The sequence below is a fragment of the Coregonus clupeaformis genome, chromosome 7 (genome assembly GCF_020615455.1).
Source record: "Coregonus clupeaformis isolate EN_2021a chromosome 7, ASM2061545v1, whole genome shotgun sequence".
NCBI lineage: Eukaryota > Metazoa > Chordata > Actinopteri > Salmoniformes > Salmonidae > Coregonus > Coregonus clupeaformis.
The window spans coordinates 74,999,387-75,014,128 of NC_059198.1; the positions used below are offsets into that span (position 1 = coordinate 74,999,387).

At 45.2% G+C, this 14,742-nt stretch overlaps 1 protein-coding gene across 2 annotated transcripts; it reads right to left on the reverse strand.

Moving 5' to 3' along the window:
• Positions 1 to 1,410: 1,410 nt before the first annotated feature.
• On the reverse strand, positions 1,411 to 14,559 carry LOC121569320 (histone-lysine N-methyltransferase EZH2). 2 transcript variants are annotated; one of them, XM_041880178.1, is made up of 20 exons: positions 14,159 to 14,559; positions 11,965 to 12,088; positions 10,359 to 10,487; positions 10,079 to 10,198; positions 8,114 to 8,234; positions 7,843 to 8,019; positions 7,534 to 7,639; positions 7,266 to 7,429; positions 7,058 to 7,155; positions 6,759 to 6,981; positions 6,514 to 6,680; positions 6,246 to 6,343; positions 6,066 to 6,106; positions 5,759 to 5,884; positions 5,489 to 5,667; positions 5,281 to 5,376; positions 4,736 to 4,817; positions 4,574 to 4,654; positions 2,829 to 2,913; positions 1,411 to 1,753 (listed from the first exon to the last, which is right to left on the reverse strand). In XM_041880178.1, the coding sequence occupies exons 2-20, from the start codon at positions 12,079 to 12,081 to the stop codon at positions 1,693 to 1,695; spliced, it is 2,271 nt and encodes a 756-aa protein (XP_041736112.1). In that variant the 5' UTR covers positions 12,082 to 12,088; positions 14,159 to 14,559; the 3' UTR covers positions 1,411 to 1,692. The 2 variants fall into 2 exon arrangements, with proteins under 2 accessions (XP_041736112.1, XP_041736111.1); XM_041880177.1 differs by having other exon boundaries at positions 7,260 to 7,429.
• Between the last annotated feature and the right edge of the window lie 183 nt (positions 14,560 to 14,742).

Sequence of the window (14,742 nt, forward strand, 5' to 3'; positions counted from 1 at the left end):
ACGTTAGACATTTCTTGTATAGAGCAGTTTCACTATTCTATGACAGAGAAGCATAGCTGTTCTATACAGTAGGCCTGAATTTCTATCTGAACATTCTATGTTGAATCCCACTGGACACCAGCCCGCTCTACAACTCAGGAAATATACATCCTAACAGATCGGTGGGATACTAGCTAAGATCGTGGATAAATTAAGATGTCTTACTCAGGCTGTTTACCATTGAAGAAATTGGTCACAGTTCTGGTCTATTTAAGGGGTGGCTCTCCCATAGACACCAAAGGGATAGCAACTGGGTCTGGTCTACTTAGTTCATTGACTGTATATGAACCAGAAAAATACAAGGGAGTGGGATGTCTCTTTTCCTCCTCCATCTCTGATACTAATCTTCAGGAGCTGCTGTGTCTGCTGGTTTTCCAGTCAGACTGATTTAGACCGGGGCAACCAGGTGTGTGTCTAAGCAATCTGTGACATCATTGGATGAATGATTTCCCCACCCCTATCCTAACGTGAGCAACATAAACTACTTAAGACAAAGGAGAGCCTCCTGACTTCACCCATCCACTAAACACAACCGTCAGTCATCTATATCTGTCCATAGGCCTGGACAGAGCCCTCCCAGTTGACACAATAAGTTAGTAGTACAAATAGGAGCAGTCCGTCTCACTAAACATGATTCAAGCCTGGTCGTATTGCTTCAAACCTGCAGCACCAGGCGTCGCTAGATTACAGTAGCAGCGAGTTCTTCCCCAGACTACAAACATGGAACCTTCATCATGCATTAATCAGATTGAGGATACATCTTTATCAATAATCAGCACTTAAGGACTCTAATCAAGTGGCTATTCAGTGTTCTAACAAGATTCAAGGCACAGCATAAGTGGATACCTGGGGGCGTTTACAAAACGTCAATCAAGGTTCAATATGTGAGAAAACGTCACATTGTCTTAGCAGTAGCACCATCTAGAACAGAGATCGCATCAAAGCATGCCTCAGGTGGACATCCAAACATTCAAAGTGAAACAGACAGATGATTTTTGGAATAAACCATGTAGTCACTGAGAAGAAAACACAGGCAGTACTGATGGTCAACATGCAGCATACATCCTTTCACCTCAGATATCAGGCTATAGTCTCAAAACAGTGTTCTACGCACTCCAGTGTGTCTGTGGGGTCTGAGACCAAGGTTTGGACACTGGCTAAGGGAGTGGGGAAATCACCAGTCACTGAGATATTTTTAACCCACATTTAGTCTAGCTGGTGGTCAGGGGCTAATGCCAAGCCCTAAAAAAAAAAAAAAACACAGAGTTTTGGTCCCAGTAAAATATTTTTCAACAACCAGTTGTGATTTCACAGAGTCAATAATGTGTCCATGAATTTGGATCACCCTCAAGTATAAAAAGTATCACAGAGCTAAAGAGAACCAGTCAGTGGATTTATTAACACCGGTTTATGTGTGTTTGTTTGTTAGCTGTAAACAGAGGAAGGACGTTCTGGTGACCATAGTTACCAAGTCCTACATATCCCAGAGAACTGGAAGATTTGTTGGTAGAAAAACAATTCAAAGTGAGAAAAATAAGACTTTCCAGAATTTTTGAAGCGTCCCAGGATTCCGACAGTCGTTTGGGTTTCCTGAAGAGAGAGTGTGTGTGTGTGTGTGTGTGTATGTTGATCCAGAGGAGGTAGAAGAGGGGATCATGGCATCTCTGACTCCCGCTCGATGCCGACGTACTTCAGAGCATCAGCCTGACTGTACCTGAGAGAAAAACATGAGCAGTTAGCTAGAGATGTCAAACCAACCACAAAGTGTATGAGTGTATGCGTACGTATAAAAGCCAGTTTACACTTAGTCTAACGACATGTCTGTAGACAATTAGAATGTGACAAGTGTTGCTGGTGAAAACACTTCATTTATAATCCGGTGGAATGCCTGTAGACCGTCGCTGCGACTGTCGGTTTCCTTGTCTCACAGGCATGAAAAAAGTGAATGTCTCTGCGACTGTCGCAACCCCCGTTTTTGTGGTTACTGGGCTGCTACAGCAACAAGACCAAATCCATCTGTACCGAGACTGTGCTGGAGTTCTAAAATGATCCAGTAGAACGACCTACTAGAGTCACACAACCGTAAGCCGTTTTCTGGAAGCTCGCCAATACCTTGTAAATAATGTTGTTGTGGGTTTATGTTCCTCTTGAATAAAAAGTTGCTAAAGTTAAGACCCTGTCAACTATACTCTGGTCATTAACTAGCTAACGACGAACCAAAACATTGTTTAGAAAGTTGCTTTTATTTGCCTGGCTTGCTAGGTTGACATTTAACTAATTGAATTTTTAAACAGATGGGTTTATTGGCGTTCAAATAGAGCCTTCAAACTCAACTCTGGACCTCTAATCCGGGACTGATTTAGACCTGGGACACAAGGTGTGTGCAATTAATTATCAGGTAGAACAGAAAGCCAGCAGGCTCCGGACCTCGTAGGGTAAGAGTTGAATACCCCTGAAATAGAGCAAAGTATGCCATTTGGAACACCAGGCTGCTGATGCCATGCAGAGACTGCGGTTTTGCGTTTGTACTTCTTCATAACGACAAGTTTGATGTCCGACGACAATAGAATGTTCATGATGTCGCTGCGACAAAATGTCTACAGTCATGTCGATAGACCAACTGGAAACCTACTGTACCTTAAGTAGGGGTGTCAGAGAAACCAAACGGGGAGGGAGTTCTAGACGCCCTCCTCACAGAGTATTCAGACGGAGATGCGCTGATTAATACGATCCTAGTTGACCGGCTGCCAGGCTGCAGGCTGGCTGGTTAGTAAACCTGATATACTGACCTGTAGTCAAAGAAGAGCTCCTCTCCAGTCTGAATGGTTCTCTTTGCAAAGATCCCTATCCTGTGGTCACCATTCACCATCATCACTGCAGAGAGAGGAGGAGAGAGACTGTTAACACAACAGATGTCTTATCAGTGAAACGCTACGTCAGAGTGTTACGTCTGTTGGTCCCATCTGCTGCTGTATTAGGTTATACACCAGACTGGTTGGATCAGCTGACATACATCTGGTGGTTTAAACACTGCTGCTGTATTAGGTTATACACCAGACTGGTTGGATCAGCTGACATACATCTGGTGGTTTAAACACTGCTGCTGTATTAGGTTATACACCAGACTGGTTGGATCAGCTGACATACATCTGGTGGTTTAAACACTGCTGCTGTATTAGGTTATACACCAGACTGGTTGGATCAGCTGACATACATCTGGTGGTTTAAACACTGCTGCTGTATTAGGTTATACACCAGACTGGTTGGATCAGCTGACATACATCTGGTGGTTTAAACACTGCTGCTGTATTAGGTTATACACCAGACTGGTTGGATCAGCTGACATACATCTGGTGGTTTAAGCACTGCTGCTGTATTAGGTTATACACCAGACTGGTTGGATCAGCTGACATACATCTGGTGGTTTAAACACTGCTGCTGTATTAGGTTATACACCAGACTGGTTGGATCAGCTGACATACATCTGGTGGTTTAAACACTGCTGCTGTATTAGGTTATACACCAGACTGGTTGGATCAGCTGACATACATCTGGTGGTTTAAACACTGCTGCTGTATTAGGTTATACACCAGACTGGTTGGATCAGCTGACATACATCTGGTGGTTTAAACACTGCTGCTGTATTAGGTTATACACCAGACTGGTTGGATCAGCTGACATACATCTGGTGGTTTAAACACTGCTGCTGTATTAGGTTATACACCAGACTGGTTGGATCAGCTGACATACATCTGGTGGTTTAAACACTGCTGCTGTATTAGGTTATACACCAGACTGGTTGGATCAGCTGACATACATCTGGTGGTTTAAACACTGCTGCTGTATTAGGTTATACACCAGACTGGTTGGATCAGCTGACATACATCTGGTGGTTTAAACACTGCTGCTGTATTAGGTTATACACCAGACTGGTTGGATCAGCTGACATACATCTGGTGGTTTAAACACTGCTGCTGTATTAGGTTATACACCAGACTGGTTGGATCAGCTGACATACATCTGGTGGTTTAAACACTGCTGCTGTATTAGGTTATACACCAGACTGGTTGGATCAGCTGACATACATCTGGTGGTTTAAACACTGCTGCTGTATTAGGTTATACACCAGACTGGTTGGATCAGCTGACATACATCTGGTGGTTTAAGCACTGCTGCTGTATTAGGTTATACACCAGACTGGTTGGATCAGCTGACATACATCTGGTGGTTTAAACACTGCTGCTGTATTAGGTTATACACCAGACTGGTTGGATCAGCTGACATACATCTGGTGGTTTAAACACTGCTGCTGTATTAGGTTATACACCAGACTGGTTGGATCAGCTGACATACATCTGGTGGTTTAAACACTGCTGCTGTATTAGGTTATACACCAGACTGGTTGGATCAGCTGACATACATCTGGTGGTTTAAACACTGCTGAAGCACAGTTTCTAGTCTTGACCCCTGGGGGAAACATTCACCCCAAATCAACTGATCAACTAATGAAATAGTGTTTTAGGGGTTGTCTGACCTTTTGCATAGCAGTTGGGGTGGACGGAATGGTTGGCGAAACGAATCTTGTTTCCTTTCCTAGTGGCATCCACTACAAAGTCTGGGGGAGGGAGAGAGAGTTAGCTTTCCCTCCCACTTAACAAAAACATGATTTCAATCCTTTTGTATGCGTGTGTGTTACCGTTGTTGAGGTTGAAGAGGAAGCTACACATGTATTTGTCATAGACCTTCCCTCTGCGATCAGCCTCATCTTGGGAGATTATCTACAAGGAGGGGAGAGAAACACACAGAGGATCAACACACACACACAGAGGATCAAACACACACACACACAGAGGATCAACACACACACACACACACACACACACACAGAGGATCAAACACACACACACACACACAGAGGATCAACACACACACACACAGAGGATCAACACACACACACACAGAGGATCAACACACACACACAGAGGATCAACACACACACACACAGAGGATCAACACACACACACACAGAGGATCAACACACACACACACACAGAGGATCAACACACACACACACACACACACACACAGAGGATCAACACACACACACACACACAGAGGATCAACACACACACACACACACACACACACACAGAGGATCAACACACAATTATTTTCCACAGGCTTGTACATTACACACAAGCAGACAAAACCATCACCCAGACAGACAGAGTTGAGCCTCACCTCTCCACAGTACTCAGAGATGAACTCATTCTTCTGAACTGGCTCTTTGATGAAGATGCCCCAGCCTGCGACATCAGACGGAGCTAGGAGCAGGTGCTGAGAGGGAGGGAGGGAGGGAGGGGGGGGGCTAAATAGTGAGCTACAGATACCAAACAAAGGAAAAACCCTGTACAGCTGCACAATGTGATCAATACTGTGTGTGTTTTACCTTCTTGGCTCCCCTCTGTATGGAGCAGTTTTTACAGGAGACATTCTTGCTGTCCCAGTGTTCAGCGGCTCCGCAGGTTAGACAGAGGTCAGGGTCACACTCTCTGACCGCCAGGTAACACGGACACTGCTTGGTGTTACACTGGGCCTTACACCTGCAGCCTGGGAAACGGTTCTGACCTACAGACAGACAGAGAGAAGGTTAGAGTGAGTGTAACACTGGTCATCTGTAATGTAATAATGAAAATAAAGTATTTAAAAATGTCCTCACACTCTGAGCTGCACTGGCAGAATTTCTCACAGAAATTCTGAGCGGTGACGCAGGGACAGGAGGAGTCACAGGGCTGGCGGGGGTGGTCACATGGCTGGTAGTTATACACATGGTTGGACGAGCCATCTGCAGGGGGAGGGGTCAAGCACATGTCAGCACCGTCACACAACAAAGATTTGCATTGGTCATAAATTCGTCACATTGATCACAACAACACTTTCAATCACATTCGAAGATTGCGTGGGGCCGCAAGCTAACTGAGTATTCTGAAGGATCCAATGAGGAGAGATGTAGAGACAATAGTCACCTTTCTTCAGTTGGATCTTCCTGCAGTAAGTGGCCCACAACCTGAAACGACACCACCCTTAAGTTAGTATGTCTTTTCAATGAAAGTTGACAACCAGATCCTCCGACTGTACCCTGCTCAGTCACCCCATTAGTGCAGCCTCAAGCAGTCGGTATATATATATATTTGGGCGTGGCGTACCTGTGGTGTTTCCGCTTCTTCTTGCGAGGGGGCGTGTCTTCGTTCTCGGCTGGAGCGCGAGCGATGATACTAGACTCCTTTACTCTGAACTCGTACACCTAGAGACACACACATATTACCAGACAATATACTACACGTCTTTCCATAAAACCTGACTAGTTAGCCCACAACGTTATGAGTCCAAAACTGGGAGAGAAAAAAATTGCAATGTGAGTGAAATACAGAAACTGATTTTCAGCGTAGGTGTTGTTGCAACAGAAACACACACCTGTCTGCAGGTCTTTGTTCCTATGAGCCTTGCTATAGCGCAGTAGTTGTCATAGTAGGTTCCGATGAGAACCCTAAAGAGTGAAGCCTCGGCTCCTCTCCAATCAACAACTTCAGGATCACACCTCAGCTTCAACTTCACTGGAGTCTGGCACCGTGAGTTACCCTCTAGAATACACACAAGGTAATGGTTAGTGTGTGTGTGTGTTGGTATATGTGTGTGTGTGTGTGTGTGTGTGTGTGTACCTGAGCTGCTGGTGGTCTCCTCCTTCTTATCATCATTATCATCATCATCGTCGTCTTTCCCCTCCCGCTCGCTGTCCGTGTCTTTGGTATCCGTGGAGACTGTCGGTGTGCTGGGCCGGCTGTTGCCGCTGGGTCGTCCCCGGCGACGGCCCATGGGGCGTTTTGAAGGAGTCTTGGACCTCTCGGTTGCCATGCCATCAGGGTACTCCCTCACCAAACCATCCTAGATAACCACCACAGAACAGTCAGACCTGTAGGTGCCTCTCTCTCTCTCTGTGTCTGTGTCTTTACACACTTGCCTGCACCAGGTACATGTAGCACTCGTCGCCACAGGGTTTACTGTCCACCAGATTCTCCATGTTCTTACGTTTATAGGTGTTAGGAGTCGCATGGAAGGCTGGAGAGAGAGATACAAAGAGGAGAGAGATGAGTGGTCATAGTGAAGTCAGAGAGGGGTAGTGTAGAACAGTCCAAATGTGGTGAGAGAGAGTGTGTCCGTACACTCACGGTGCAGGAAGCAGTCGTATTTGAAGCAGCGTCGGCAGAAGAGTGTGTGGAAGGAGTGTAGACTCTGTTCTCTCTGAACGGAGCGAGCGTTGGGACCGTCCATGTTAGGAGTACACTCTGGAGGCAATGCACCGGGCAACTGTGGCTCTGTCAGCTCCTTGTACCTGATAACACACACACACACACACACACAACCTCATTATAGTAGAGACAAAACAGAAATATGCACTACTGACACACAAAAACACACACTCAAAGGAGTACTTACTTCTCTTTGAGTTCCTCTGTGGAGCCCTTATCAGGGAACATGGAGGAAATGGCCTCAAAGATCTTATCAGACGGAAAGTTCTTAGAGCTGTCACTGCTGCCTTGGCCTGCAAGCAGAGGACACACAGGGGTTACACACACACACACACACACAACGTCTTACCACAGTCACTGCGTCAGCCCAGGAGAGATCAAGAGCTGAGAGGACCTAGGGAAGGGAACTAGGTGAGATAAAGGGTTGAGGGAATGGTTTTGGGATAAGGCTCATTTCTATTCTTTGTTGGATAATAGCAGTGGCCGTCTGCCTTACTTTCAGTGTTGATCAGGGGTTCCTCGACCAGGTGGTCCTTCCCCTCACACAGCTCCATCTTCTCCAGCTTAAACTCCTGCTCTTCTTCATCAAAATCATCATCATCATCGTTGTCACTGTACTGGGTCAGTGCACCCACCAGCTCCACAAAGATCTCATCATTAATGAAGCCGCACTCTGGAAACACACACAGTCATTTAACATGACACAGACAGACACACCACATCAAATCAAAACAAGATGTGATAATATAAAATAGCGTGTGTCGTACCCCTGTCTCCGTGAACTTTGCCGTCGTAGTTCTTGATGAGTTCCTCTATGAAGGTTCCGTCTTGGTCCAGAATCTCATCTCCCATGTAGGGGATGTTGTGGAGAACCGTCTCATCTTCTACCTACAAGGCAGGCCAGGTGTGTCAGTAGGCCAGGTGTATCCGATGGCCAGGTGTGTCAGTAGGCCAGGTTTGGTAGGCCAGGTGTGTCAGTAGGCCAGGTGTATCAATAGAGTGTCAGTAGGCCAGGTGTATCAATAGAGTGTCAGTAGGCCAGGTGTATCAGTAGAGTGTATGTAGGCCAGGTGCATCAGTAGAGTGTATGTAGGCCAGGTGTTTCAGTAGAGTGTCAGTAGGCCAGGTGTATCAGTAGAATGTCAGTAGGCCAGGTGCATCAGTAGAGTGTCAGTAGGCCAGGTGCATCAGTAGAGTGTATGTAGGCCAGGTGTATCAGTAGAGTGTCAGTAGGCCAGGTGCATCAGTAGAGTGTCAGTAGGCCAGGTGCATCAGTAGAGTGTCAGTAGGCCAGGTGTATCAGTAGAGTGTCAGTAGGCCAGGTGCATCAGTAGAGTGTATGTAGGCCAGGTGTTTCAGTAGGCCAGGTGTATCAGTAGAGTGTCAGTAGGCCAGGTGTATCAGTAGAGTGTCAGTAGGCCAGGTGCATCAGTAGAGTGTATGTAGGCCAGGTGTTTCAGTAGGCCAGGTGTATCAGTAGAGTGTCAGTAGGCCAGGTGCATCAGTAGAGTGTCAGTAGGCCAGGTGTATCAGTAGAGTGTCAGTAGGCCAGGTGCATCAGTAGAGTGTATGTAGGCCAGGTGTTTCAGTAGGCCAGGTGTATCAGTAGAGTGTCAGTAGGCCAGGTGTATCAGTAGAGTGTCAGTAGGCCAGGTGCATCAGTAGAGTGTCAGTAGGCCAGGTGTATCAGTAGAGTGTCAGTAGGCCAGGTGAATCAGTAGAGTGTCAGTAGGCCAGGTGTATCAGTAGAGTGTCAGTAGGCCAGGTGCATCAGTAGAGTGTATGTAGGCCAGGTGTTTCAGTAGGCCAGGTGTATCAGTAGAGTGTATGTAGGCCAGGTGCATCAGTAGAGTGTCAGTAGGCCAGGTGCATCAGTAGAGTGTATGTAGGCCAGGTGCATCAGTAGAGTGTATGTAGGCCAGGTGCATCAGTAGAGTGTATGTAGGCCAGGTGCATCAGTAGAGTGTATGTAGGCCAGGTGTATCAGTAGAGTGTATGTAGGCCAGGTGTGTCAGAAGAATGTCAGTAGGCCAGGTGTTTTAGTAGAATGTCAGTAGGCCATGTGTATCAATAGAGTGTATGTAGGCCAGGTGTATTAGTAGAATGTCAGTAGGCCAGGTGTATCAGTAGGCCAGGTGTATCAGTAGAGTGTCAGTAGGCCAGGTGTGTCAGAAGAATGTCAGTAGGCCAGGTGTTTTAGTAGAATGTCAGTAGGCCATGTGTATCAATAGAGTGTATGTAGGCCAGGTGTATTAGTAGAATGTCAGTAGGCCAGGTGTATCAGTAGGCAAGGTGTATCAGCAAAATGTCAGTAGGCCAGGTGTATCAGTAGGCCAGGTGTATCAGTAGTGTCAGTAGGCCAGGTGCATCAGTAGAGTGTCAGTAGGCCAGGTGCATCAGTAGGCCAGGTGTGTCAGAAGAATATCAGTAGGCCAGGTGTATCAATAGAGTGTCAGTAGGCCAGGTGTATCAGTAGAGTGTCAGTAGGCCAGGTGTATCAGTAGGCCAGGTGTGTCAGAAGAATATCAGTAGGCCAGGTGTATCAATAGAGTGTCAGTAGGCCAGGTGTATCAGTAGAGTGTCAGTAGGCCAGGTGTATCAGGACAATTCCATTAAAGTTTAAGACATCACTATCATCAAGTTGGGACTAGACTACTGCATCGGATAACTACAGTTCCAGTGCACATGTCAGAACAAGCTTAGTATCGCTCAGTTTGTGTGTGTGTGTTTACCATGAAGTTCTGCTGTAGCGGGGACCAGGAGTACATGACAGGTACAGAGGCTACAGCGTTGAGCGTCTTCAGCGGGATCACCTGTTTGGAGAACTCTGAGAAACCACTGGCCACCGTACACTGGAGGAGACAATATACACATTAGAGAACTCAGACTCACTTGTGAAGAACTGTAAAAGGTCAAACATGGTGAAAAACAGTAAACTGATGTTATTGTAAATCCATATTTATTTATTTTAATCTCTGGATAGGTGTGCGTGTGTGTGTAGTGCGCGTTAACCTCTCTGGTCCCTCGTAAGGAGCTAACAGATGTCATGATGTGAACGGGCTGGATCCTCCTGGTCTTCCACTCAGCATTCAGGATGTCTGTCCGCTCCAAGATCTTCTGACGGTTAGAGTTAAACATACTCTAGGGAGGAGAAAACACACTGTCAGAAACCTCTCTATGTATGTATGCATGTATGTATGTGTGTGTGTGTGTCTGTGTGTGTGTGTGTGTGAACAGAGTGTGGGAACATGCAAATGTGCTGAAATGAAAGGACCTCTCCAGTGTTCTGTTAAAGCCCTTATTGGATACATACAGTGGGCTCCAACATTACTGGCACCCCTGACACAAACAATAAATATATACAATATAATTATAGAGATAAACTCAAAATACTAACATGTGAGAAATACTGTACTATATTAATGTTCCAATGGAACCCACCAAAATCATTTATTGATTTAATAAAAAATAAGTCCTCCAAATCAAGGTTTCACAATTAATGGCACCCTTAAAGATTATTGTAAATAAAATCTACCTATATTAAACCAGGAATTGAATTCCACTTATTTAAGTGCATCTAAGTCTTAAGGAACTATATTGAGCCACTACATCACTTCCTGTTTCACTAGGGTATAAAAATGAGGTAAAACGCATGCAATATCCCTTTGTCATCTAACACCATGAAGAAAACAAAAGAACTGGCAGTTCAAAAGAGACAGATGGTTGTAGACCTTCATAAATCTGGTAATGGCTACAAGAAGATCCTCAAACGATTGAATATACCACTGAGCACTGTCAGGGCAATTATTTAAAAATGTAAACAATATGGAACAGTTGAAAACCTCACGGGTAGAGGACGCAAACGCATTTTGCCCCCCCAGGATAGGGAGGAGGATGGTGAAAGAAGCAAGAAAATCACTGTGAAAGAATTGCAGGTCTTGGTGGCGTCTTGGGGTCACCAGGTTTCAAAAAGCACCAACCACAGGCTCTTTGGAAGGGTTGCCAGAAGAAAGCCCTTTCTGACCCCAAGACACAGACGCAAGCGCTTGGAGTTTGCCGTCATTAAATTATGACTGGAAGAAGGTGCTCTGGTCAGATGAGACCAAAATTGAACGTTTTGGTCAGATATAGCATCGGCATGTTTGGCGTCGAAACAGAGATGCATACAAGGAGAGGCACCTCATACACACGGTGGAATATGGTGGTGGGTTGAAGAGGGCAGTTGATAAGCGCAAACCCAAGAATGTGAAGGATCTTGAAAGGATCTGCATAGAGGAATGGTCCAAAATCCCTCCAAATGTGTTCCTTAACCTTGTCAAACATTACAGGAAAAGACTCCATGCTGTTATCCCTGCCAGAGGTGGTTGCACTAAGTACTAAACGAGGAGTGCCAATAATTATGAAACCTTGATTTTGGTGACATTTATTTTGTATTAAATAATTGTATGATTTTGGTTGGTTCCATTGAAACATTAATAAAGTCCATTATCTCTCACATGTTGGTATTTTGAGTTTCTTTATAATTATATTGTTTCTATTTTTTAAAAGTATTGATTGTGCATTGCCAGTCAGGGGTGGCAGTAATTTTGGAGCCCAGTGTACATATGTGTGTGTGTACCTTGACCTCGTCGGCCCGTCTGAAGCGTTTGAGTTGGCGTAGCCTCATGTACTCAGACTTCACCCTCCTCCTCCAACCCACTGGTCCCTTCACAGACCGCTTCCCTGTCAGCACCATGGTCAACCTGGAACACACGGTTTTAGAATCATGCACAGTTAAAGAGAAAAGGCAAAGAGCTATGCTTTCGCACAAAGGGCTGAGATTTGACATTAAAACACACAACGGAGCGTTGGACACCATTGCATTTACATTTACGTCATTTAGCAGACGCTCTTATCCAGAGCGACTTACAAATTGGTGCATTCACCTTATAGCCAGTGGGATAACCACTTACTGTACATTGTACATGTTGATAAGGTCATACAGTCTCTTTCCAGAGTCATGAATGGTTGTTCTAGTTTACATTCCCATCTCTACTCCCTTTCTACTGATGCACTGAGACATTCATGCCAGGCCAGTTCAAAGACATGCAAATAAGGGGATTCACCCTAAACTAACTTCTTGTCTCTAATTCAATTCAAAAGCTTTATTGTCCATTTACATGGGGTAAAACAGAAACCACAAAATCATTATTTGGCTTCCATCACAGGCTCAGTCCCAAACACAGTACTGCTGCCTCCATAATAGCATCTGCTGTAGTAGAGAAGTACTGGAGAAACAGATGTTGGAGATGGCCCGAGTTCACAAGCAGCAGAAATCAAATCAGAGTTGTGTCTGTTTTTTTGACTGCCTCCTAGAAAGAATACTGCCTATAGCTCTGGGTAGAGTAACCAGTCTCCTTTTGTTCATCTGCACTGACATTATTGTATTTGACCAGCCTGGATGGGTCTAATCCAATCAGATCCCCTTCCTTGAGGACACACACTATCCGGGCTGCCATGGAAACCTGTCATCACACACTACCAGGCACTACACTGGATACTGATGTCTAGGGTTTCTCCAAGCAGATTATGACTTACAGTAGGTTTACACAATACAACTTTACTTTGTCCATAGTTACAGGGAACACAAAAAAACGTGTCTTCTGCTGTCATTTCTCAACCCAGACAGCACACCTCATACAGACATGCAGTTGAGAGGAACACTGGGTCAAGCTGCAGTGCAGAACCCCTGGATGGAGAGCAACGGTTGGGGATTGTTCTGAGGAGGATGTGAACCAAGCAGCCCTCCAGTTGCCAGATCAATTTCCCAACACCCGGCCCGGATTCGAACAGGCGACCTTTAGGCTATAGGTACAACTCTTTAGCCGCTGGGCTCCCTACTGTCTACGGCGCTACACATCACTAACATGTTTTTCAAATCTTTCTGTGTTTAACAGTTCAATACAAACATGTTCACATGTTCGATGAGGGGCCCAATATTAAGACGAAGACGGAGGGTTCAATTAACAATCTTATAAGTAAAGGTAATACTGTACTACACTAGTACAAAATTACTCACTCTTACTAATTTAGTAACCTGCTGCGTAAATTCTCCTAACCTGCTACGAAAAAGTAACTTCCGGTCGTAGTTGTATAACCTAGTCAAAGCCCTCTTGTTTTTAATCAATCCGCTTTGATGTCATTGCCGTCGCCAAATCAATCGCTGTCATGTCACGTGACAATTTGACAGAATTGTTGCTAACAGTGGTTTTCAACTTAGCTAGTACATTTTACATTTTAGTCATTTAGCAGACGCTCTTATCCAGAGCGACTATCAAGCAAACTTCCCAATTCATATGAAGTTAGCTAAATGTCTCCATTTCAATCCATCCTACCAAATAATTATCTGATTCTTGTGAATGTATGCCTTGACATGACGGAAACTGAGTAAGGCTTGAAAGTTCAATAAAGTTCAACAAAGTTAAACGTTGCCAGGCTTGAGTCAATGCGGAAACATTGATGAAGAAAGGAAATCCCGTCCACAGCAGACAAAAACACTCGAGTTCACGTTAATTGGCACAACTAAGGTCAATTCACAACTGTCATCTTTCCATATTGGCTGGCTAACCGTTTTGTTTTGTGTCTGATAGATAACTGCCAGATCATGCATGTCCAGAGCGGTGTCTACGAACAGTATCCTTCCACATCTAGCTGGTTAGCCAGCAAGCTAACTAGCGACCAAGACAGAGGAAACTAATGTTAGCTATGTGGTTGGCTATTATTTGTTTTTCACCGAGGAAAGAACAATTTTATATTTTGACAGCGTTTCCTACCTGCAGAGAGGGGTCGGTCCTCATTCAATGAAGTGACTCGGGATCGACTGTACACACACCGAGAAAGAATATTTCGTTGATCGGGATTACTACTGTTTTGTTGGCTAGCTCGTTAGCAGCGAGAGAGAAGGGGTGGTGATCAATTGAACTCGCGCATCCGCGGAGTCGACTACCAGCTAGCTAGCTAGCGAACAACACCGGCTCGCTACACAAAACCGGGCACTTCTCTCTGGTCTGCACTTCCCAATGGAAATAACATGGATAGTTTGAGGCTGTTAAATGAATTATTGTAAATATACTGTTTTACTGGAGAAAAAAAATCTCAATTTCAATGTTTTCCGCCTAAGTACCTGGCTCGCTATTCAAACATCTCTCTATCACTCAACATTCGCCGCCCACTCCGACAACCGTAGCTTCAACGCGCGCCAAACATATGGACCAATCACCGCAGCCAATATTCAAGCTTCTCACTGCGATGCATCGCGATAGGTCTGATTGAATCAGGGAGCTGGCCAATAATAGGCAGCGCTACGTCGGGGGCCCCGGAATGGGGGACATGTGGACAAGTTCCTTTTGTTCTCACG

Bases quoted from the DNA above. Each gene is read 5' to 3' on its own strand.
- LOC121569320 (XM_041880177.1), bottom strand. From the start codon at position 12,081: ATGGTGCTGACAGGGAAGCGGTCTGTGAAGGGACCAGTGGGTTGGAGG. The intron at 5,377-5,488 runs GTAAAACACACA...CCTCCCTCTCAG, and splicing joins TACAGAGGGGAGCCAAGAAG to CACCTGCTCCTAGCTCCGTC. The intron at 4,818-5,280 runs GTGAGGCTCAAC...CCCTCCTTGTAG, and splicing joins TCTCTGAGTACTGTGGAGAG to ATAATCTCCCAAGATGAGGC.